Source organism: Cyrtonyx montezumae, unplaced genomic scaffold (assembly GCF_038088225.1).
Source record: "Cyrtonyx montezumae isolate F1298 unplaced genomic scaffold, pur_monq_1.0 scaffold_13, whole genome shotgun sequence".
Taxonomy (NCBI): domain Eukaryota; kingdom Metazoa; phylum Chordata; class Aves; order Galliformes; family Odontophoridae; genus Cyrtonyx; species Cyrtonyx montezumae.
Genome location: NW_027071859.1, coordinates 17,425,870 through 17,451,657, shown reverse-complemented (window position 1 = coordinate 17,451,657; position 25,788 = coordinate 17,425,870). Strand labels below are relative to the sequence as shown.

General features: G+C 38.1%; 1 protein-coding gene across 9 annotated transcripts in view; it reads right to left on the bottom strand.

Moving 5' to 3' along the window:
• Window positions 1-741: 741 nt before the first annotated feature.
• The window catches only part of MYT1L (myelin transcription factor 1 like), a 287,002-nt gene continuing 261,955 nt past the window's right edge, over window positions 742-25,788 (bottom strand). For all 9 annotated transcript variants that reach the window (XM_065730757.1, XM_065730758.1, XM_065730755.1 and 6 more), the window contains 6 exons: window positions 19,029-19,112; window positions 17,396-17,617; window positions 7,227-7,318; window positions 5,418-5,521; window positions 2,315-2,458; window positions 742-1,985 (listed from right to left, as the gene is read on the bottom strand). In XM_065730757.1, coding sequence (XP_065586829.1) covers window positions 1,845-1,985; window positions 2,315-2,458; window positions 5,418-5,521; window positions 7,227-7,318; window positions 17,396-17,617; window positions 19,029-19,112 — 787 coding nt within the window. In that variant the 3' untranslated portion in view covers window positions 742-1,844. The remainder of the gene's footprint in view (window positions 1,986-2,314; window positions 2,459-5,417; window positions 5,522-7,226; window positions 7,319-17,395; window positions 17,618-19,028; window positions 19,113-25,788) is intronic.

Below are 25,788 nucleotides of genomic sequence, written 5' to 3'. Positions count from 1 at the left end.
AGCTTTTGTACAGTGAATAGTATAAAGTGCCGCTGGGATATACATATATTTATACATATATATATATACCGAGGTTGAGTATTGTATCAGAATATTTGTTGTGAGATCCCTGTAGTCTCCCTTAGCAATATTACTGGATTGGCCATAATGGCTTCCACTATAATTTGTTCTAGTTTAGTGTCACAAGGCTAATGACACAAGAAATTGCACACCTCCGTATGGATATATAGGGCAAGGTAAGTGCAAATAGTCAACTGGCACATTGTGGGGACAATGACCCTGTAAGTCCTGTTCTGCTAAAAATATTTTATTTTTTACAAAATCCATCTTTTTCATAACAAAATTTTAAAGTACTTTTGTACTTTCTGCATAACATCAAGACATGGAAGGAAAAAGATATGCTATCAAATTTAAATAAATTCAACATCCGTAAAACACAACACATCACCAAATTTACTACTTAAAAAAGAAAAATGTAGTAATAAAAAGTGGTCTTATGCATACATATAGTGCAGTCATTTTGAAGAAAACAATCAAATCTTGAAGATACAAATAAGTTTTATCTTAAAATGATCCAGTTTAAAGCAAAAAAAAGTGCTGAAGTATATTTAGTTACATTAAAAATTTGATTGCATTCATTTTTGCAGTAGGTAATAGTAGAACGAATACAAATGTGAATGCTGCAGTAATGATTGTTCTCCAACTAAAAGCAAAACATAAATGTTGAAATATTAAAAATGCTTGGCCAAACAAAAGGGAAAGTCTTTACTGAACTGCATTCCTACTACAGAGAGCAGTGAATGCAGTTCAGTAACGTTAACAGAAGCAGATCGTTTGTGTTTATCCCAAAACCAAAGATGTGAAAAGGCAATATTAATTTTAAAATATTGTCCTCCATCTTGAACTGGAAATACAGAATTTCTGAAAGATGAACTACATTGCTATAACAGATAATTCAGAGGGGCACTAGCAGTCCAGCAGAGGTAAGAGAATGTTGGCTCCAATGTTTATTTGAAAATAAAAGCTGAAATCTTCACGTTGTCCACCTCTGATATAGTTCTTTTCATAATGGAAGTTCCCATACTCATACCATGTAATGCTTAGAAGTTAATTAAAAAGTGCTGTTTAAGCTGCTTTGAATCTTCTGTCAAGTTTCCATGGCTTGATGTTGTCTTACAATAAATTACCCATTTTGTATCTTACATCTAATCCATGCCATTTTCTTGGAATTCAAAAAACCTCATTTTATTGCCCCCACCACACACCATCCTCCAAAAACAAAAGTCACATAATATTTTCAAGCATTGTTCAAAAATAAAGCATTTTTGCAACCAATTCTTGCTATGAAACAATATGCACACAAAATGTATTTCTTAAATCCCATAAAATCCTCCAACATGAGGCAAAATGATAGTGTTTAAAAAGTGGCTGCAGACCGCAACATTGTCATTCAAAGCTGTTTTTTTTTTGTCCATTTCAGTTCAAAATACTAAAACATTTAATCACTAAAGCATTAAAAAGAATTTACACTCTATTTATTTTGATCAGCTTACCTCTTCAGAAATATATATACCCCAAAAATGTGCATACATTAGCAGCTATAAACATTACATGGCATATCACACTATGTCAGCTTATATGAAAACGTACAAAATGTGAATGTATTCAAAAAACTATTCTGCAGTTACTATCTTTAAAGCAAGACATAAAATCATTATGAAGTCTTGTAAGCATAACACTGTTTCAAACAGAAATAAATATATAACACTTTCTGGTAAATTACAGCAGCAAAAAACAAGAGGCATCCTTTTTTTAAGCAAGACTTTCACCACTATAGCAGCTGTTCAGACCTGAATTCCTCTCACAGCCTGCTTTATATTTTCCAGTAGGGCTTTATTTTCTGGACTCTGATAACGATCTTGATTTGTATACATGTCCGTCAAAGTGGTCACGTAAGCATCAAAATTTTGTTCATTGATTGGTTCCTACGAGATATTAAATAGTAGTTCATATACAACTTTTATTTTCTTAACTGTATATTCATTTAAGCATAACATATTATCAAGGCATAACTGCCACCATTCTTTTATAATATTTAAAATGCCTATTTAGTTCTTACTTAATTTTTTTTTACAGGATACACTGGAACAGGCCCTCCATGTCTTTGTTAGCAGTTAAATGTATCTTTATGGTTTCAGTGCTGTTACCACAAATATCCAACTGGTTGATGAAACGTAAACATAAAAAAGACATCTATTGTATGAAGTGAACTGAAGATCGCCAAATTCCTTAACTTGTGCTCTCAATCACTTACCATATGTGGCAGCTGGATATTAGCTAGACTATGAATTAAAGACTGGCTTAAATTGGCCAGTTCATGAAGAAGAGACTCATTTTGCTGTTCAATTACTTTGTTCTCCTCTTCTATCGTCTTCAGGTTGCTCTCCATTGTGGTAATCTAAAATGGACAAATTTGTGTACAATGTAATATAAGGCAAGTTGTTATAAAGCATGTGCTTTACAGAGGGAGTAATAACAGAAATACCAGAGAAAGGAGAAAAAGATCTATTATTGAAACCAGAAGTGGTTTTGCTTGAGCTTGAAATTCTTATCATTGTTAAAGGTATCTTTATACAACTGCAAGTGAATGGCTTTTTTGTTTCCTAATATTAGCAATAACGAATGAAGTTGGACTTAATTCTTCCATTTCCAAAATTTTCTTTTTTCATCGAAGGGCATTAAGGATCTTAGTTCTGCCAATTCACCCATGTGGTTTAACACTTCCACTCCTAGAAGCCTAGTTGTCAGTGGTACATCTCTAATTTTTTTTGCAATACATATATTGCTAGTTAAGCATGCACTGCTCCTTGTTGTCAGTGTTCAGATTTTTGTAATTGTATTTTTTTTTCTGTGCAAATTCATAGGGCTCCTTTTGAAAGCTGAACAGTGTATTGTATTGCAACTGAGAGTATATAATGCTGGTGTCCTCAGGTGATCAGACATAAGACAGCTCCGGTCTTGTGTGGTGCTCAAGCTAAAAAGCATGGCGGAGTCAACACCCGAGCTCATGCAGAGCAAGTACTAACAAAGTTGTAAGGATTTCAGATGAGCACTGGCTCATGTCCAACCCATCAAGAGTACATTCAGAGCTCACTCCTGTCTTTTTACACTTTTCTATGTATACCTGTCCTTACGGTCCACACTGGACATAACTGTTAACAGCTATTACAAACTGTGCAGTTTGTTTGTGTACGTTAAAATTGAGGGTGGAAAAAGAAGCCAGAGAAGTGGAAAAATGTTGATGAACACAAGGTTTTATATTATAAGAATAAGCTTAATTTATTCCTACTTTGGCAAAATGGAAAAAATCAATAGAATTTAAACCTACTCTTGGGAACCTGCTTTAGCAGGGGCTAGGACTAGATAATCTCCAGAGGTCCCTTCCAACCCCTGTGATTACTATTCTGTGATTCTGCGGTTTTGTAAATACTGAGCTGAAGTGTTTGTGCAGTAACAGCCACCAGAAAAGGGAAAAGATTCTTATGTAAATATTAACTTGACCACAGTCACTAAATTTTAGGCAATTGCTGACACAATCAGGTTGTTGTTTTATTCTGGACCCACAGGTTAAGTCTGTTTATGGAAATACAGGCTGTTTGTTCATAGACTTTAACTTTGACAAGTGATGTGGCAGCATATAAAACAGTCTTCAAGTATATCTGATTTGGATTACACTTGCATATATAGCAATTAATCCAAGCTGTCAATATTGCAGGAGTATGATCTGTCACAATTAATTGATTATGAGCTACTTCTACAATGTATTAGAACAGGTGAAATACCTTTATTCATTTTTGGAACTGGAAACATATCCTACTCTCTTGTTTTCCTTTCAACTTGTGCATATTAGAGAGCAACTCCATGCAAATACAAAACATCTTTTGTAGGTGTTTGTTATAGCTCCAATATTTACCCTAAAAACTGTTAAGAGACCAACATTAAGAGCCTGATGTCAATGAAGTCTCAGATAAGCATGGCATGGTGCTGCTGCCTCACAATACTTTCAATAGCTAGAAAATCTATAAAGAATTATAGTTGAGCATTGCCACCTGAACAGATTTTTTTTTCCCTTGGGCTGTGAAAATTAATTACTTGCAGATTTCTCTTTCCCTATCTTATGTTCACGTGTTTCTACTCCTCTCACATTTTTGGAGCTGCATGTTAAATTTAAACAAATTTACTATTAGATTTTAAATAAAAATGTTTTCTATCAAGTCTTATGCAAAAATGCAGCAGGTGTAGGAGAGTGTTATTAGTGTCCCAAATGAGATGAAAGTCTGTAGTATGACTTCCTTCTGCTTTAAATATGAAAGATTCTATTTGGAAGACAAGTCCCTGTTGTAGGAAAAACTTTCACTGGCACTTAAAATCATACAGGATTCAAGTCCATAAGAAATATGACTTTTGCTAGTTATGGTGTTCAAAAAAATAACACTATTTTCTCACTGTGTACTCTTGTGTGAAGTTTTATTGATATATAGGTTGAACAGTGATTTGCTAAAGGTTTATCAGTAAACATTTTGCTATGCTTAGTATAATTTCAGTGTAAAAAGAGGGAACTATTGATTTGGATGCAATCTTAACAGGTTGACAGTGACTATGATGTAACTATTTGTTGGAAATGTAGATTGCATTTAATGATCACCATCATGGGACTAAAGGCTGAAAAATAACAAGTGTGGTAAAGCTCACTCTTGCTGTCTGCACTCAAATCCCGTGAAGAAAACAGCACTGGAAGCTATGTTGGACAGTGAAAATGTCAGGGAAGGAATTCAAATGATTTTCTTCCTTTGCCTTTTCCATCCAGTGTTAGGACCGGTGAAAAATAAAATGAGGTTTTAACATTAGTTTTCCCTAGTTTTCAACAGACTTATAGGGAACCTAAAAGGAATTAAGCTGGATCTGTGAGACCACTATTGGTGCCAAGGGCTACACTATGCAATGAAGTATAACAGGTACTTGTTTTCGTCTCTAAATTTCCTTTGTAAAACAAACCTAAAAAAGCCATATTGTTCATCAGGTCTCCTTCACCTTGTGTCTTACGTTAATGACCATGATCTAACCTAATACTTTACCTATTACCAGAAATGTATATATACATCTATCAAGGGGAAATATAAAGCTGACAGGTCATGCTTTTGTTGTTGTTTTTGAAAGTATAATTACCTACAGCTCCTTTTTTATTTAATAGTGGTAAATGATACGGAAATTGCATTGTGAGTACTGTTTTCTGATTTTATAAATGGCTCGCATATTAGTATGTGAGGAATATGAAAAGCTACACTATATTTCCCATATTTCTTTTAATCAATCACATAGAAAAAGCAGCTGAATTTAGGGCTTCATAAAACTGTTACCTGAGTTCTGAGTTTAATCATGTCAGCTTCCATCTGGGAGTTGGATTCATTTAATTCTTTGATTTCTTCATCTAACTGTTTAATTTCTTCATCATTTTCTATACCTTTATGATATAAAAATAAAAGATGTATTAAAATACCTATGCTTTGAATCAGGTTCAGCAAATTAATTTCCATACTTGAAGTATAATTTATTTCAAGTGAAAGTATTAAAGATAAAATATAAGAAAAGGAAATGCTCTTCAAACTTGTGTTCTAAAGTTAAAAAGTTAAACATATTTTCCACAACTTTTATATCGGCATTAATTTCCCAGCGAGAGTTATGAAAATGCCTGGAGAATCATTAAGTCACAACTTTCTTTTTATACATACTGATTTTAACACTGCATTAAAAGAAAGGCACCTGTAACAACAATTCTGCTCCATGGCCTTACATAACTTATTTGAAGGACTATGTTAATTTACAGACATTCTGAGGGAAAAGAAAATATCTTAACATGGTAATTTTATCATAGAACAGTGTTGTCAAATTCATTACCCAACACAGTGAAATTCTGTTGATGCATTAGGCTATATTGTGATTCTGCTGTTGCTTTTAATATTTGCATGGTTCAGAAGAATGTTATATAATGATATTCAGGGCAATTTGCAAAATGGAAATAATATTTTAGTTTTTATGGATGAAACCTTTAAAGAACTGGTACCTATATCTTTAAGAATTCAGAGATTAAATAAACTCTGTAGGTTTTATTTATTAATTTCATTATCATAGCAAAGCATATAATAGTCCTAAGAAGAAATATAGCTGGTTCTGCTCTAGTTAAAATTGTAAGTCCTAAAGCTAGATAGTTTGTGTTCCCACTGGCTTGCTTTTCATCTAGCAAGACTCTTTCATATCTTGTCCCACTATGCCTCACTGTAAGAGGAAGGATGCCGTATGCCTCCGTAAGCATCCCAAATGTCTTATCCTGTTCTGGAAGGCATTCTTCCTGGGCTTGCCAGGTTGCAGAGAAAATTATGGTCAAATCTGTACCCTGAATAGCAGCAACTGAACAAAGGTAACTAACACGTTCTCCAGCTGTGCTGGCAATGTGGGTTGCAACAGCTCTGCAGAAAGCTTTTTCTATAAATCCTTTCTGGTTCTGAATCACATTTTACACCAGCATTTAAGAGGGCATTGCATATTAGTGCATGCACAGTCACAGATGAAGTAGCTACTTTAAGCTCACCAAGAAAAATTAAGTATCTTGCAGTCAAGACATCTATTTGCTACCTATTTAATCAGAAGCCCCTACAGTTTGCTTTATTTGCAGTTGGGGTCCTGGGGTAGCATCTTCACTTTCATCCAAGGTGCTTGCACAATTCCCACAACTCAACGTTCTCAGGAAAGATTGCAGGTGTTTGGAGATGAAATGGCACAAGACAGGTTACAGAACCCCAACTTCAAATGAATTCTGGGACCTCATGAGGACTTCACACCTCTGGAAATTAATTCTTTTCCTCTTCTAAATCCTGCAACAATGTAAGGGCACCTATCTACGTTGATGAATGACATATGAACCAGAAAATTACAATGGTATACTCTAGTTTGAAATATTCTAGCGTTTTAGAGTTATTTGAGCACAACAGGCCAGTCTGACTCACTCAACTGTTGGCTCAGATTTCCACAGCATAAAGCCCAGTATAAATTGTATTGACAACGAATTCACAGTTTATATAAAGATTTCCACACGCACAAAAAAAAGCCCACAGTGACACCTTCAGCTTCCAATGAAATATTGTTTTAAAAAGTAATGATTAAAAATTTACCATTACTGGCCCGTTGCTTTATTGTTAGCATTTGTTCTCCAGACAGCTTTGCTTTCTTCATTGCTGAAGTAGCTCTGGGACATCCTGATAAACTGTGAACATTAAAAAGCCTGTTAATTTTGATAGATCGTTGAAAATAAATTTTTAATCCAAAGCAGTGATAAAAATCAGCATTAGAGATAAAGTTTACCATCACTTCCCGGTGCTGAAAGTGTGTGTTAATCTAAAAAGAAAATAATTAAAAAGACTTACCAGTAGTTATTTCATGATTTTATTCTTCCATTCAAATTCTTTTTGTGTAAACACTAACATAGAAGTCAGATATATCTTGTAAAAATACAAACCAAGGAACAACAGTCCAATTTTCTAAAGGTATGCTTAAAAAGTTATATTTTAAAAGTAGTTACTTTATAAATACTCCTCCTCTTTGAATTTACGTGACTCCACTTTGAACTTCCACCCACTTTAATTAATGTGTTCAAACATTAATTCATTAATTAATGTGCATCCAAACAATTAACTCTTACAGGCTGTGCTTCTCTTTGTGAATACAGCGTACTGTAAATTGCTCTTCTCTAAATTCCTTCATTCCTTCTTTAAAAAAAAAAAAAGTATGTTTCTGTTGAAGCACAAGAACAGTAATTCCCAGAAAAATGACCTTGTTTATGACACAATGTATATTTGATATATTTATGGATGTAGACTCAGTTACTGCTTGTCTCCCATGTTGTCAAAACTTTTAATTACATCATACAAAATAGTTTGGTAGCAAATGCAATCTCAGCAGATTTGTTGTGAAAATAAAAATAATTTTCAGAAATGTTCACTATTTTTACGTAATTCTATGCATCAAATGATCTGCACTTTAAAAGTCACATCCTTAATGCAGTACTACCAATGACATGAAATGTATATTTAATCTGATTGAAATTTCTTACTAAACAATTCCATATTACAGAATCACACCAAACCACAGAATTGTAGGGGTTGGAAGGGACCTGCAAAGATCATCAAGTCCAGCTCCCCTGCCAAAGCAGCTCCCTAGCCCAGGTTGCACAGGTAGACATCCAGGTGGGTCTTGAATGTCCCCAGAGAAGGAGACTCCACCACCTCTCTGTGCAGCTGTGCCACTGCTCCGTCACTGCACTGTGAAGAAGTTCCCACACATATTTGTGTGGAATTTCCTAAGCTTCAGTTTGTGGGCATTTCCCCTTGTCCTATCACCACACACTGCTGAGAAGAGTCCAGCCCTGTCCCTTTGCTTCCTGCTCCTTAGATATTTATAGATGTGGATCAGATCCCCTCTGAGTCACTTTTTTTTTCAAGGCAGAACACACCCAGGTCTCAGCCTTTCCTCATAGAGGTGTTCCTGGCCCTTTATCATCTTTGTGGCCCTCTGCTGGACTATTTTTAGGAGATCCCTGTCTTTTTTGCTGGCCAGAACTGGACACAATACTCCAGGTGAGGCCTCACCAGGACAGAGTAGAGGGGGAGGATAACCTCGCTTGACCTGCTGGCCACGTATCTTTTAACAATATTAAATATTATTTAATCATTAATATTATTTTATTATTTTTTATTTTATTTATTAATGCTTAGTAAAAGCATTTACGTAGGCACAGACCCAGCTTCCCACTAAAATGATTAAGTAGAATCCTTAATTATTGAAAAATTCTAAACTCTAAAAAGCCTGGGATATTATTATCAAGTGCAGCCACTTAGAAAAGGCATTTTTTTCTCAGAAAAATGTCTAAAAATTAGTTCTACAGTTAACTAAAACCTTTCGGTTCTTTTCCTCATCCTACTGTGGAAGGAGTGGTTGTGTTGTACATAGCTCTCTACTGGCTCTTAATCACAGCAAAGATTTAAGAAAAATATGCTGCGTGTATCTAAAAAATTACAAAAAAGACCAAGACAAACTAGTAATTTTGATAAGGATAATATCAATTTTGAAGTCTTAAGTGTTGCTACCTGTGTCAGAGATTTTTCTGTTACAAGTCAAATTACTCTGTATTCCTGCTTTGGTTTGTTTTTTAATTTTTAATAAATCTTCCACTAACTTGTACACAAATGGAGAAGTCTAGAGTTTGTTCATTGTAGTAAAAAACTCATAAAAATAATCACAGTTATCTCACTTGCCACTGCCATTATTCTCATGTATGTGAAAAATAATGCAAAATAAAACATAAACATAGTTGAGCATTTTTTTCTGTATTAAAAATGAATAAGACTTTCTAACAACATTGCTGAGAGTATGCCTGTAATAAATACAGTTGAAACATAACGAGGCATCATTTATCTCTGTTGGACTGTGGATGCCACAGAGCTTAAACCATCAGCATTTCAGGATCAGCATTTCAAGTGGAGCTGTGAGAAGTTCATAAGTTCATAAGTTCATAAGTTCATAAGGTTGGAAAGGACCTATAAGATCATCTAGTCCAACCATCCTCCTATCACCATCCCTACCCACTGAACTACTAAATCAAATCCCTTAGCACCTCATCTAAACGCTTCTTGAACAGCGCTAGGGATGGTGCCTCAACCACCTCCCTAGGCAGGCCATTCCAGTGCCTGACCACTCTTTCAGAAAAGAAATGCTTCCTCAGGTCTAATCTAAATCTTCCCCGGCGCAACTTGTGGCCATTCCCTCTCGTCCTGTCATTACTTATCAGGGAGAAGAGGCCCACCCCCTCCTCACCACAACCCCCCTTCAGGAAGTGGTAGAGTGCAATAAGGTCTCCTCTGAGCCTCCTCTTCTCCAGACTAAACAATCCCAGCTCCCTCAGCCGCTCCTCATAAGACTTGTGCTCCAGGCCCCTCACCAGTTTTGTTGCCCTTCTCTGAACACGCTCCAGGGCCTCAATGTCCTTCTTGTAGTGAGGGGCCCAAAACTGAACACAGTACTCGAGGTGCGGCCGTACCAGAGCTGAGTACAGGGGGATGATCACCTCCCTGCTCCTGCTGGCTACACTATTTCTAATACAGGCCAGGATGCTGTTGGCCTTCTTGGCCACCTGGGCACACTGCCGGCTCATGTTGAGCCGAGCATCAACCAACACCCCCAGGTCCTTTTCCTCTCTACATTCTTCAAGCCATTCTGCCCCAAAATGGCTTCAATACTCAATACTCAACTCCTGGCTCCCTCTGAATTCCCGATTCAGCATGAGCTGAGCTGCTGCTACTTGTCATCAGTAACTTGCCTCTTTGAGATGCCACACTTCTTGGCTCTGGCTGAGTTTCTACTATCAGTTCTCTAATTTGAGAAAGGGAAGTGCAGTGTTGGTGTTATCACCCTTGAAAGTGACCCACTACAACAACTTACAGAAAACCCGTGACAAATGAATTAAACTGTTAGCTCAAGTGATCTGGGGTTCAGGTCCTGCAAACCTCCTGTAAGGTACATGCTAAAATTTGAGCAAGCCTCACTTTTTGCTGGTTGGCTGTATACATCTGACATTGCAGCACATTGTTTATATTGGACATTTGCTTTTGTTGGGTCTGGTTACTAGATGGGCAGGCACACAGCTGGGACATACTCATGCAGTTTTGCTTTATCAGAATGGCACTGTCAATGCAGCAATTTCTATACACTATACACCTGCATTAATTGGGCTTCGTTTTTCAGGAACACTTTACAAATGGAGGAAGGCAGAGATGAAGTACAAGTAGCCCCACAATCCACAAAATAAGCCCCGTCCATATGGAGCTACATTTGCTTTTTAGCCTAACTTTAATGAAGAGTAGTGACTCACAGAAACCATGTCTTCTGAAATGTATGCAGAAATACCATATACGCAAATTAGGACAAAGTGCATATGGTCGTTGCATTGTTTAAGAGTTGAACACAATGTTAAGAATGCTTTTTCTTTTCCTTGTTCAGAAGTCTAGTTACACTGCAACCTATGCCTAGTCATATAATCACTAGGTTTGAAAAATAAGGTGAAATTAGTCCCAGAGTAAAAGGAAAATCACTGGGCGAGAAACGTTTGAAGGAGATTTCTCAATAGCAGTTAGTACTCATTTACAAAAAAATAAAAATAAAAAAATCTAGTTTAAAACAATGAAACATGGGCTAAAATCTAAAATTGCCTCAAGAATATTATCTCACTTCCTTCGAGAGTACAAGCAAGAAAGGCCATCTGAGTGGATGGGACATTGATCAAGTGGAGTAATTGCCTGGGTGACTGATTTTTACTATTTGGGTTCCAGCTGTGCTCTGTTAAACTTTTTTATTTATTTATTTGGGGCATGAAGTGCTTAGTTTACAGAGAACAAAAGAACAGGAAGTAAAGAAACAAGAGGCTTTATCTGGTGTAACAACAAAGTATCCCGAGGGCTAATTTTATAAACATTTTAACCATCACTGTGTGGTTTTTTTTGAAAAGTTAACGAAAGGAAACTCTTTTCCTGTTTATTAAAGGTAGCATCATCCACAGACTAAATAAAGGAATACATCCCAGGACCTCTGTTAACTGCAGATAGATACAAAACAAGCCCCAGAGAATATCCTTTTGAAATGCAGATAAATACAGATCACAGTGAAAACTACTGCTTCATTTTGTTAATGGAAGAAACCTTACTCTTTTGACTAAGCTCCATAGCTGTTTGGTAATGTTTGAAGTTCAAGTTAAGAGATCAAACTCAATGATCAAAGTGACCCTTTCCTTGGTTTAATATTAAATCCACAAGCCATTCATTTTTTTTTATCTTGAAGAGTACCAGCTGTAGAGATTTCCTTATTCCCCTGAGTAAATTCTGCTACACACCTTAAAGGATGAAATACTCTATGAACAACACCAGCAGAGATAAAAGCAACCCTCCATGGCTGAACACTCATATTTATTTACATTCAAGTGTGACTGGCTCCTCCCCAGCTTCTTACTGAACTGTGAAGTAAAGGGAGTCCAGGAGTGCTAGTGATGGAGAGGCTCTGCAAACAAGGTAGTTCTGTTTGCTTGGAGATTACTGGGACTCATGTAGGAACCACCTCCTCCCCACCAGCCACTCAACTCCAGCTGCCTTTGTGCTGTTTTGGAAGAAATCATCCCTTCAGCTCAGACTTCTTCATTCAGAAAGAATAATTTCTGCTTAATGCACTGCTTTCTAAGCCTGGTGCTTAACTTTCCCTTAAGTTTTCAGTCATGTGGGAACATAAAAAGGCTAAAATCCTGATGTGTTAAGTGTCAGCTTCTCCAGCAAGCTGCTTTACAAAGCTGCTGAGGAACGTAGCTCAGATTTGATTGTTTAAATAAACATTTGCACTGGTTCCAGAACTAAACAGTTTAGAACACTACTTAAGTGGCTAGAGAAAAGATATAGCTATTCTGATTAAAAATAAAATGTAAACTTCTTCATATCGTTTTAATAATTGATCACTGTTTCAGAAAGACTTCCCGTAAATAACTACTTCCTTAGTTTGGAGTGGGAGGGTTAGAGTAGCACTAAAATCTGTTGGTCAAGTGACAAATGAACTCTACATAGAGTGAATGGCCATGATACACACAAGCTGAGAGGGCTCTGTAAGTCATGGGGATGATGTAGGCACTTAACAGAGCACCACTGACAGGAGTTTCCCAGGAGCTAGAGGCCCAGCCCTGGCTACTGCGAAGTTTATCATCCTTCCTGAGTATGATATGTGTGTTACAGCACATAATAGTACAGATGATCTGAAGACTGGTGGGTTTACTGCTAAGTCAAATGGTGTAGTGAAGGTGAAGATGGACTAAGACTTCCTGGTGTGCAAGAGGTAAAGTTTATCTCTAGCAACGCACCCTTGTTTGTTTTTTGGGCCAAAGAATTTAGTTGTTTAGTGACCAAGCCCATCCAGAAGCACAGTTTCTCTACAAACTTCACTAGGTAGCAGAGAGACAGCAGAACTTGAAGAGGAAAATTTGTCCCACCTGCAATCTAAAAAGCCATGCAGTGATCTCTCCTTTTCTATGGGCTATATCTGTAATGAGGACAAACAGGCTTACAACCAGAGAGCTTCTGTTAAGTGCCTGAAATCAAGGAGATGTCACACTGCAAGCACATGTGCAAATTACTGTCTACTATCATTTGTCAGCTCTGAGTGGCTAAGTGATTTTTCTTGCTTACAGTGTGCACTCTGCTTTTACTGTTATGAATTTCATATTATTTTCTCCTTGACTTTCCCAAGGTAAATAAGCATCTTAAGTCCTTCTAGATTAGCTCCCTGTGAGGGGTCTATCACTTTAATAGACTGTGCATTTGATTAAAATGTTATTCCATCCTTCTTCCGGACTGTAATGAAATGAGCTGGCAGAACTACCCACAGTAGTAAAACCTAACTCTTTCAAGGACCAGGCTCTGCTTTTGTCAAATTTTAACTGATCTTACTGCAATCTTTCACATTACATGTCTGCCTTGGGCTCTTTTTTTTTTCCCAAATGTCATGGGAAAAAAATACCTATTTCTCAGAATATATCTGTATACAACTGTTTTGGTCATATGCATTTTGTTTATATTGAGGATGAAGAGGGAAAACAATTCAGTAAATACTTTTAATTAGAGTGAGTCTTGGCATTTCACAAGGTCTTATTCTGAGTTTAGAGAAAAATTCTGCGGTGCTCATGAAAATGAACATGGATTTGGTGTTCTTACAAACCTCTGCCAATCTGTCACTGGGACATGAGCAGCATACAGGTATTAGCTTACATACAGAGAAAATAATTCTTATGTACAGGCATAGATGTACAACGTGAGATGTTTTATCTTTGGTTCACTAAAGGTTCCTTAGTCTGCTTTACTGCTAGTTTTGAAAAAGCATGGGAGCCTGCTTTTGGCAACTGATGAATAGAAATCTGGATCAGACTATATTATTTTTAATTCCAAATTTTTCTTCTTTTTGTTTATGTATTATATTTAATTGTCATGATCCTCTCCTTTACTTCTTAGAAATCTGCTGACCCATTTGCGTTTTTCTCATCCCTCAGCAATGTCACCACGATGACACTTGTCACTGTTATTTGTAATCGCTGCTGAACACAGTGAGTTTAACTAACTTTTCTATGCTGTTAACATTGTATGACTTTCTCCTATGGAAATGAAGCTCGAGCTTCTAGGAAAAAGTAAGAACTAGAAAGGAGCAAAATAAACCAATGGTGGGGAGTGAACTGGCAGCCAAAAACAATAAACAACAAAAAAAAGCGTTAAAAAGGCTGGACATAAGGACATTAGAAAAATTTATTCTCTAAAAGGGTGGTTAGGCAGTGGAATGGGCTGCCCAGAGAGGTGACTGAGTCACTGTGCAGGGGGGTGTTCAAGAAATGTCTTAATGTTGTACTTGAGGGACATGGTTTAGTGGTGAAACATTGGTGTGCCTTTTGAAGAATTTACTTTGGATTAGCCCACAGCAAACTGTGTATCAGATTACAATATACGTATGTGATCTGATCTGACTTTACAATATTTTTTCATTTGTTTCATTTTTTCACTTATTTCTGAGTTTTCCTCTTTACACTTACGAATCCTTCCTGTGTACTCTTTCTTCTTCTAGGCTGCCACTGCCTCTCCTCCCTCCCACCCTTCCCACCTCTAAATGCAGTCACCTCCACACAGAGCCTTCTCTCATGCTCTGCTGCTGTACTCCTTTTAATAACAGAGCTCATTTCTAAGGGCCACATTCACTGAGCTAATGCTAAGCTATTTCCTAGCTTTTAAATTCTGAAGCTAACAAACACTACTGGTAAGAGAGGAGATGGCTTCAGGCACACAGATCCAACAATTTAGAAATGAATTTGCAGCCACCAGCACATATTTGGAGGTGTGAAGTGTCTGGATTATAAACCGATTTCCCCTTCAACACTGCACACAAATACAGACCACAGATAAACCCTTTGGTGAGATGTTAACCTTTGGACAGACTCAAGCTACAGCCCTGAGCACCAAGAGATTTAACCACAGTGGTACTTGCAAGCCTACCCCACAGGAGTGGAGGTTGATATTATAGGTGTCAACCTATAGGTTTTTGTAGACAATGTCTTCTTCTAGCAAACATTTAATGAGAAAAAGGATCTGCATATGAAAATCTACAGCTCTATCCTTCTTTCCTGATATCTGTCATTTCATCTGTCATGGTGCCTTGGGAGTTTGGGAGCTCAGAGGTTTTCTGAGGAAGTATGTGAGTGTAGGCATCAGTCTGCTTCTAGAAAGCAGCTGCTGAAGACAACTCCTGTCTTGAGCTTTATCTTATAACCTGCCTGAGACCAACCAAGAATTTTGAGAGGAAATAACCCAGGTGGTGCCCTTTCACCACAGGATGTATACCTGACTATACTGAGTGCACTGCTATTATCCTCCTACAGGCCTTCTGACAGTCTTACAATTAATTAGGTTTTCCTGTGTATCATGTGGATAGTCCAAAACAATCCTCTTTTCTAATAACCACTTCATAACTTCTACTTACATTTCCTCAGAAGGTAAAAGGCACAAGATGATGTCCATTATTTTTTTCCATCACACCTAAGCATTTTGCAAACTCAGTTTGCAAACCCAGGGACATGCTGTTGCTGCTCCAGCATAAATCCTATTCTATAAACTTGTTTATAGACCTTGGAATTCCACTGTATAATAACTAAGTTGCATTTTCTTATGACCTATTTCATTTACCTATCTATTAATTCTTTCCAATTCATTTTCATATTAGTAATAGGTCACCTTATTTCACATTGGCCTTTCCTGCTAGCTAGCTTTGTGAACCATACTACTCCAAATCCTTGCTTCAAATCCCTCCTGGTAACTCTGTTGCCATTCTTTCCTACACAAAATTCCACAGTAAAACTGTTTGTAGGAATTTCTGTGGGCAGGAAAAGCAAACATTGAACAAACACCTTTGTTGGTGCCTTTGTACATAGGACAGGAGTCTGAATTTACTAAAGTCTGTCACTTTTTCCATTGAATACTTATTTCTTCTACAGAAGCATGTCTGTACAAACATATATTTAAATTCCAGACAATTTGATTAACAGTTGGAGCAGTTTTTAAACTAAGTACTGATTTCCTACCTCTTGTAGATCATCTCAAGAGACCATTATTATCAGCAGAATATACCTTGTGTACAAGGCACAATAGCAGCTCTAAGAAAACTGTGCCTTAGAAACCTCTCTCTCTACATAAAATAACTGATTCACTAGGTGGTATGAGTTCCAGAAGTCAGTTTGCTGTTTCAGTTTCCAAGTATTATAGATGTTGAATAACATAACATCAATGCCTACTTACAAATTACAAAATATAAAAATTCAAATTAGGTATTAAGGACACTATTATCTAGATAATATGTATGCTTAGAGAACTCAGCTGATTGGTGACAAATTAACCACACTGACTTGACATGACTTGACATATGTGAAGTAATATTAGTTACTACGGAATAAAAGAAGAACTTTGCCCTGACACTGTAGTCATGCTCATACTGAGGCTCCCATATAAAGCTCCAAAAACACCCATGCTTCTTCATAACCTAACATTTAAAACAGAAATTTATCCCTGGTAGGCTAGCTTAAAGCTTAAAGCTTAAAGCATCAATCTCTTAAAAGCTATGCAAAATGTTGTCTCTGAAGTTCTCTTATTTTTGTTAAATTTATGTAAAATAGAGCTTTGTTTTTCTTTTCTCAAATATTTGTATTCCATTACTTTTAAATAATCTGATGTATTCTGTTTGGATTTCTGTTCTGTAATCTGTTGACTATTTTGAGCTAACATTTTCATTACCAAATAAGAAAAAGTACATCGTATTTATAGAACTGGTTTCTGAAAATACTTTCATTTTGTGTTCATTTGTGAATCAACAAAATATTCATCATCTCTGAAAATCAGCCAGATTCTGATGTGTTATGAAGTCTACACCAAAGTAATTTTTTCAGTCACCCAATAAAGCAGCGGTATATTTACAGTTATTGCTGTGCACCATTTTTTCCCTAAAATCTTCTGTGCGTTATAGATTCATATTCAGGTCTCTACTTGCAAAGGTTTTCATTTGAGAAATCATGAGTCTTTATTTCCAGTTACCTGAAAACATAAATGGGAAGCTCATTTTTGAAGCAATGTCAAAAGGAACAGAGAAATGTCATGACAAAAAGTTGTATTCCAAATCTTGTTAATATAACTTAAATAATATAATTAAGTGAAAAATATAAACCATGGTGACTCACCTACGATGAGTAAGAAAACTACCACTGACATGTCCTGAGCCATCACATCCTGGGGTTGGACATGACATTCCTTCCGTCTTCACTGACTTCCAAGAGAACTGTGAGCCATTTAGGTACCCATCCTTTTGCCTTTTGGCAGCAAGAGGACACCCTGATGCGCTGCGATGGGATGCATATTTTCCAGTTATATGACCCTGACCATCACAACCAGGAACTGGACATCTGGATAGCAGATAGATGAGATAAACTTTATTGTCTTGCCATCATATACCTGGTAGCCTCTACAACAAAGTCAAAATAAACCTGACATGAAAAGAAAAGAACAATCATGCACTGTCATCTTAAAAATAGTCAAGATACCCTCTACTGAGTAAAAGAACAAACAGCTTTGATAATACATAAAAAGAATTCTTTATAAACTTTTAAAGAGGCTAGCAAGCGGATGAAGGCACAGCTGCTGACACCATGTAATTGCAACAAATACAATGCAATGTTTGAACTGCCAGTTTTCACTACAAGTAAACAGCGCACTGGAATTGGAGTGGTGGCTATGGACCTCCACTCCGCAGGGAAACTGTCCTTAAAAAATGTATAACCATAAAATCCTGCTAAGTGTCATCCTTGTTGTGTTAACGTATATGGATTCTAAAGAACACTTGTCCGATGTCCTGAAAATATTAGGTATAAACAGAGTAAGTGATGCCCTTCTGCACTGAAAGGATGTTGTCAGAATAAAAATCAGGAGTCAGATTATCAGAGATCATACAAAATCATACCTCCTGCTGCTTCAGAAATGTGAACACCTTTAACCACTCTCTGAATTGGAGATTATAACAAACTTGCACTACCTGCCTAAAGAGATCAGTGAAGACAGCTCCATATTCATCTGTTACTTGGAAATCCCCCATACATTTGCCCTATATGCTTACAAAGGAAACAGTACTCAGGATTAGAAGGAAGAAGATAGGATCCTCAAAGTGAAATGTGAAAAGAAAGTATTTCAGTCAGTATGCCACTACATAGCACAAGCCAAAAGAAGCCTCGTTCTTTCATTGGCTGTCCTGTGCTAAAATACTGCTGCAACACTACATGGAAGATCCAGTTCTGAATGGTTCAGAGCAGCCACTAAACCTGCCAAGTGCAGCAGTTGCTGAAATCAGAGCACTTCGCAAGAAAAAAACCAGTAAATATTTGTTCCTCCTCTTGCAACCTCAATGTGCATTCAGACTGACACTTTCATATAAGTATTTAATTCTCTATCCCTGTGACTACTTTATTTAGCCTGTATGGTTTGTCTGCAGTATGCAGTTTGTAGAGTTTTTTAGGAGACAAAGATTTATGTAGCTTTTGAATTTCATGTGAAAGACACACTTAAATTGCTTTAAATTAGAGCAGATCATATCCTTGTCTAGAATAAATGAGCATGGGTCCTTGATTTGCAGTCACTAAATTCAAATGGGCTAGTGCAGAATTCCTTGGCATTTAGAGAGCTATTTATTTTTTCTTAAGCAACTATTTCACACTTAGGCCACACATTCTTGGATAGCTACAAACCAAAACGTTTGTCTCAGAAGCTGTTTGTAACGACCTGTTAAAGAACGTGTGAAAGTCCTTTAACAATATTTGTTCTCACCTAATTGGCTCTTGGTCTTCTTTGTCTTCCTTGCTTTGTGCTATCCTGATCCCACTCTTCTTTGCTCGTGGACAGCCTGAAAGACTGAGTGAAAGAAAACATTTTAAACCACAATTTCTCATTCTTTTGTAAGGTTAACAAGGGACAGTCTTTCTATAGCAAAAACTGGCAGAATGGGCAATCCTGTCCAGTTTCCAAACTCAATGCTCAGTAGTTTGAATAGGGAGGATTGCAGTACGCAGTCACAAGGGGGAATCCAAGCAATGCAGACTGTGATGGCAGGACAAGACTGCAAGCTCTGCATAGACCACACACACAGGCAGTTCCTGAGAAGGCACAGAATGCAGCTCCTAGAGCCCTGCCTAATAATTCCTGCAGCTGACTAAGCAGCAGCAATTGCAGCTTTGAGAGGAAAAGAAGTGTTTCAGTGCTGAGAGACATTACATCCTCTGTATGGCTGAGAAGCAAGAGGGTTGGAACCCATGAGCCTTTGGATCTGTCAGTAGGACAAATGATTTATTCTGGGGACGCATCAGAAACACTATCACAGCTTCTAAAATGCCATGTAAGAATCCCATAAAACTACTGAATAAAAATACAGCAGAGCTTAGTGTTGTACAATGCCTTCTTTAGAAATAATTTAAGTGCTCAGAACACTGAGCACAGACAAGTTATATGTTAGGCTAACCTTTGTTACTTTTAACTAAACACTGAGAATGTAGTTTTAACCACAAACACACACACACAAAAAGAAAAAATATCTATTCCGGGATCAACTTTCTCTTTGTATATGAAGAGTCAATTACAGAAGCAGTTTAGTAGAATTCAGAATAAGTTTAAGAGAGATTCAAAGATGGGCAGAATTCTTTTTTAAGTAGCTGCTATCTCTGTTGAGGACACAGATATGTCTATCCAAAAACCATACTTATGCTCTTCTTAAATGTTATTTCCATCTTCACATACAAACATATAAAAAGAAATCCAATGGTAGAACAACACCTTCAAATATACTGAAAGACTAAGTTGTATTGTAAAATTCACCTCAGAGAAAGAAAGAAAATAGATTAGATTTCTGCTTCCAGCATGACAAAAAGTATTTCAGTGTTGTAGTCCTGTACATAGGTCCCATGTACAGAAAGAAGAGACAGAAAGAGTGGCAGCAAAAATTCTGAATATTTTGTCTTATTAAAACCAGAGATTTACAGAAATAACCTAGAACTATTGTGACCCAAGACCAGCAAGTTCACACCCATAAAACACAACAGCCAAACCCCTATTGCTTAGAGAGAATGATCTGGACACGTGTGGAGTCCCAGATAACTCCTGAGAACTGCCTGGGAGAATTCCTCTGGCCCAGGACCAGCACCACTTCAGGGCACACTGCAACCCTTTAATAGTTGGTCAACTGCACTGCCTATATTAAGAACCAGCAGTGTAGCCTGTGTTCTCATCCCATTCCATTATCTAATACAAACATAGCTGGTCAGCTTCCTTTTTAAAGAAAGCTGCTGTTTATTCAAACTTTTACAGCACACACCAAAGTATCATAGTTCCCTGTGTGCAAATCCCTTACCACTCACTGAAGAATATTTTTTGTTGAAAATAATAATGTGATAATCTGAAAAAGTCAGAGGCAGGAGGAAAGAAGCATGAGGGTCTTAGAATAAGAGAAAACAAAGTGTGGGGCAAGGATGTTGTTCAGGAACAGGTTGTTTTACTGACTCTCATATAACCGAGACTGAAAAAAGTGAAGGCAAAAGGATGGGAGTTAGTTATAGATATCCTCAGGTTATCTGTGAAATTATTTTTACTCATTGTGTGAGAATGAGCAGGTTTTGGATCAGAAAGCTGAAGATATTAAAAAACGTCTCAAAAAACAACAGTTTTTTAGTAGATATACAGATGGACATGTTTGCAGATTATGAAATTTTCATTACGGATTCTGAATTAAGAATTTCTGCCTTGACTAATGATTTAATGCTTTCTGCATATTAAATCAATTAAATTATCACCTATTTATTGGTGTTTTGGTGCATCATCTTTTTGCAATATATCTTTCTATTTTGGCACAATGATTTATTAGAAAATTCTAAGACTTCTCATCTCTTCTAAGCAGAGATTTCCAGCAGACAGCTTCTGAGTGTGATTAATTCATTTTTTCTCTGACAGCAGATTCACCAAGAAAACATATGTCAAAGATGAGACTTCATTTTAATTTTTTATCCTGAATTAATAGAAATGTATTATAAACATATTACTTCATTTTGATATCAGTTTAATTCCTTATCTATGAAGATAAAAGTCAATGAGAGAATTTAAATGACAGTATATTCCAATATAATATCTTGCATACATTAAATGTCTGCATGGAACCGCAGAAAATTATGGCAGGGTTAAATCTGTCTTCATGTATGTTATAGATGCAGCCTTTTTAAATATAAATGATACCTAAACATCACAAGAGCCATTAAGGAAATAAGTTTTTCAATCAATTTCTTCTAAAACTGAAAGAATTAAGTGGATACAATACAAATAAAAATGCTGACTCAGATACAAGCCATGGTAGATTACAATTTTCAGTGTGGGAATTAGCTTAACTCTGTAGGTACTGCAGGATCTTCTATACTTAATAGTTCAGGATTTAGGCTACTGGTTTCCTTCCCTTTTAAGGCGTGTGCCTTTTGCTGGCCTCACTGCCTCAGAGAATGGCCTTGACAGATATAATGAATTGAGCAGTGAGGAGCTGGCTCACTGTAAATATGGTAAGTATGCTGGGGACATGGGCTATTATAAACAAAAAAGATGACCCACTTTTCCTGGTCAGTAGTACCACACAGAAATTTAAACTAGGGGATGGGGAAGGGGATGTATCACTGAGTGCCACAGAAGAGCCAAGAAACACTGTCAATTTGTGATGCAGCAAGGGGGAACCTCAGATTTGTCCCTGAGGACTTTGGGAGGGCCCTCCAAGAAGGTAACATGGCTGATAGCCCAGCTGAACTGCCTCTACACCAATGCACACAATATTATTTAGCAGTAGGAGATGGAAGCAATCGAACTGTGACCTAACTGCTATATACACCAACATGGTGGGACAAATTGCACAACTGGAATATTACTAACAAGAGCTACAAGCATTTTAGAAGAAACAGGCAGGGCAGAAGGGGGAGGGGAGGTGCACTCAATGTTAAGAACTGTCAGCAAACAGCTGCCTCTAAAAAACATCCATGATTAGGTTCAGAGCTTGTGGGTTAAAATTAGGGACCAGAACAATAAAGGACATCTGGTGGCTGAGGTCTACTACAGGCCACTTGAACAGGAGAAGCCTGTGGATGAGGCCTTCTTGCTTCTACTTCAATAAGTGCTGCACTTACAGGCGCTTATGGAGATTTTGACCACCCTGGGATAGCAAAATAGCAGACTGCAAGCAATCCAGGAGACTCCTAGAGTCCATTAAGGACTCCAGCACCTGACGTAAGAAATCAAGCAGAGGAGGCATAAAACCAGCATGGTTGGGTTGGACCTGCTAGTAAAACTGAGGGATAAGAAGGAAATGCACACCCAGGGGAAGCAGGGATGTGTAGCCTGGGAAGAATACAGGAATACTGCCTGGATGTGCAGAGATGGGATCAGTAAAGCCAAGGAGCAGATTAAACTGGACATGGCAAGGAATGAGAAAAATAATAAAGGTTTCTTTAGGATGCGCTGGTCAGAAGAAGAATGTGTCCCTTCTGATAAATGAGAAGGGAGAAATGTCAACAAGGGACACAGAGAAAACTGAGTTACTCAATAAACTGTTCTAGTGTTGGTCTTCACTGGCAGTAAGGCTTCCCACATCTCATGTGTCTGAACCTCTAGGTAGGGGTCAGGGGAGTGAAATCCCTCCCAGTGTAAACAAAGATCAATTTCAAGACCACCTGATGGGACTGAACGTCTACAGGTCTACGGGGCCTGATGGCAAGCATCTCAGGGTCCTGAGAGAACTGTCTGATGTAGTTGCCAAGCCAATCTCCGTCATATTTGAAAAGTCATGGCTGTTGAGTAAAGTTCCCACTGACTGGAAAAAGAAAAAAAAAGAAAAAAAAAACCCTCCCATTTTTAAGAAAGGTAGAAAGGTAGAAAGAGGTCTGGCAGACTGCAGTCCAGTGAGCCCAATGTCTTTGCCTGGAAAGATCAGAGACCAGATCCTCCTGGAATCTGTGTTAACACACATGCAAGACAAGATGATTTGAAACAGACAGTACAGCTTTACCAAGGGCAGATTGTGCCTGACCCGTCTGCTGGCTTTCCACAATGAAGTGACAGCATCAGTGGACAAGGGAAAAGCAAATGATTTCATCTACTTGCACTTCTGCAAGGCCTTTGATATGATCCCACATCACATTCTTATCTCTAAATTGGAAATATACAATATTGGTAGACTATCCAGTGGATGGTTGTAGTCAATGTCCGCATGTTCAGATGGAAGCTGATCATGTGTGGTGTCCCACAGGGGCCTGTCTCATCTTCAGTGTTCTTCAACATCTTTATCAATGGCTTCGATAGTGGGACTGAATGCATGCACCCTCAGCATATTTGCTGATGACACTAAGCTGAGTGTATGTTGAAAACCTTGAAAATGGGTTGATATGAACCTAACGAGGTTCAACAAAGCCACGTACAGGGTATTCTAACTGGGCTGGGGCAATTTCAGATAGGCATGCAGACTGGAAGAATGACTAATTGAGAGCAGCCCTGCATAGAAGGACTTGGGAGTTCCAGTTGATGAAAAGCTTGATGCGAGCCAACAGTGTATGCTTGCAGCCTGTAAAGCCAACTATATACTGAGCTACATGAAAAGAGGGTTGACCAGCAGGGAGTGGAAGGTGAGTGTTCTCCTCCTCTCTGCCCTTGTGAGGCCCCATCTAAAGCACTGTATTCAGTCCTGGGGACCCCAGCAAAAGAAATACGTGGAGCTGCTGGAGTGGTTCCAGAAGAGGGCCACAAAGGTAATCAGAGGGCTGGAACACCTCTCCTATGAAGAAAAACTGAGGCAGCTGGGCTTGTTTAGCTTGGCGAAGAGAAGACTTCAGGCAAACCTCACTGTGGTACTTAATGGAACCTGACAGACTGGAGAGCGACTGGCTTTTCACAGTCTGGCTGTGATAAGACAAGGAGGAATGGCTTTATTTTGGACTAGTCCTCATCTGTAATATAAGAACATAAGAATTCAGTGATTAAAAATAAGTAACATCTTCCAGGTCATTGTCTGGTACTATGGTGACAATGCCCAGTGAAAGAGTTCAGAAAATGAGCAAGCATGCAATTACACAACCCTGCTAACCTTGCCAGCTTTTAGGTCTCTTCTGTTAAAGACACACTGGCTTCCTACATTTTACTGCATCTTCACTGCGCTCCAGTTTGTGGTTAAATGACCAAGCACATAAACAGCATTCTGAAATAGCAAAGTTCAGGCACAAAGCACAGTGCTGGTAGAGGTATGAACTAATGTTCATATATCCATGAGTAATTCAGTGTGGTTATAATTTGACATTAAACCACTTTGAAAGTGTGATTTAATCTACAGTGCATAAATGTTTAAAAAATGTTTCTATCTTTTCCTGCATAATGTTATTTGTACTATGGATATTTCTGTGTGCTTTACAGAAAACTGAATTTTTATCGTGATCACTCACTTTTACAGCACGCAAAAGTATGTTGCATTCCTCTTCTCTGTGTTATCTATACTTTCACTTTAAGTGTTGCTCAAACTAGCTACACATTTAAACTGGGAATATGTGTATTGACTAACTACAAGCAGTTGCAAATGTAGGGACCTGGTGAACAAAGCAAATATATATTAGTAAGCATGGGAGTAAAAATCCTTTACTAACAAAAAATGGGTGGACTATACTATTATCCTTTGATTAAACAGTGGATAATTATTTACAAAATATAGCACTTCTCAAGGGGGAGATTGCCTCAATCTGCCTGAGGGTAGGGAGGCCCTTCAGAGGGATCTGGATAGGCTGAACAGCTGGGCTGAGCTCAATGGGATGAGGTTCAATAAGACCAAGTGCCGGGTCCTGCACTTTGGCCACAATAACCCCATGCAATGCTATAGGCTTGGGGCAGAATGGCTTGAAGAGTGTAGAGAGGAAAAGGACCTGGGGGTGTTGGTTGATGCTCGGCTTAACATGTCGGCAGTGTGCCCAGGTGGCCAAGAAGGCCAACAGCATCCTGGCCTGGATTAGAGATAGTGTAGCCAGCAGGAGCAGGGAGGTGATCATCCCCCTGTACTCAGCTCTGGTACGGCCGCACCTCGAGTACTGTGTTCAGTTTTGGGCCCCTCACTACAAGAAGGACATTGAGGCCCTGGAGCGTGTTCAGAGAAGGGCAACAAAACTGGGGAGGGGTCTGGAGCACAAGTCTTATGAGGAGTGGTTGAGGGAGCTGGGATAGTTTAGTCTGGAGTAAAGGATGCTCAGAGGAGACCTTATTGCCCTCTACCACTTCCTGAAGGGGAGTTGTGGTGAGGAGGGGGTGGGCCTCTTCTCCCTGATAAATAACAACAGGACGAGAGGGAATGGCCAGAAGTTGCGCCGGGGAAGATTTAGATTAGACCTGAGGAAACATTTTTTCTCTGAAAGAGTGGTCAGGCACTGGAATGGCCTGCCTAGGGAGGTGGTTGAGGCACCATCCCTAGTGCTGTTCAAGAAGTGTTTAGATGAGGTGCTAAGGGATTTGATTTAGTAGTTCAGTGGGTAGGGATGGTGATAGG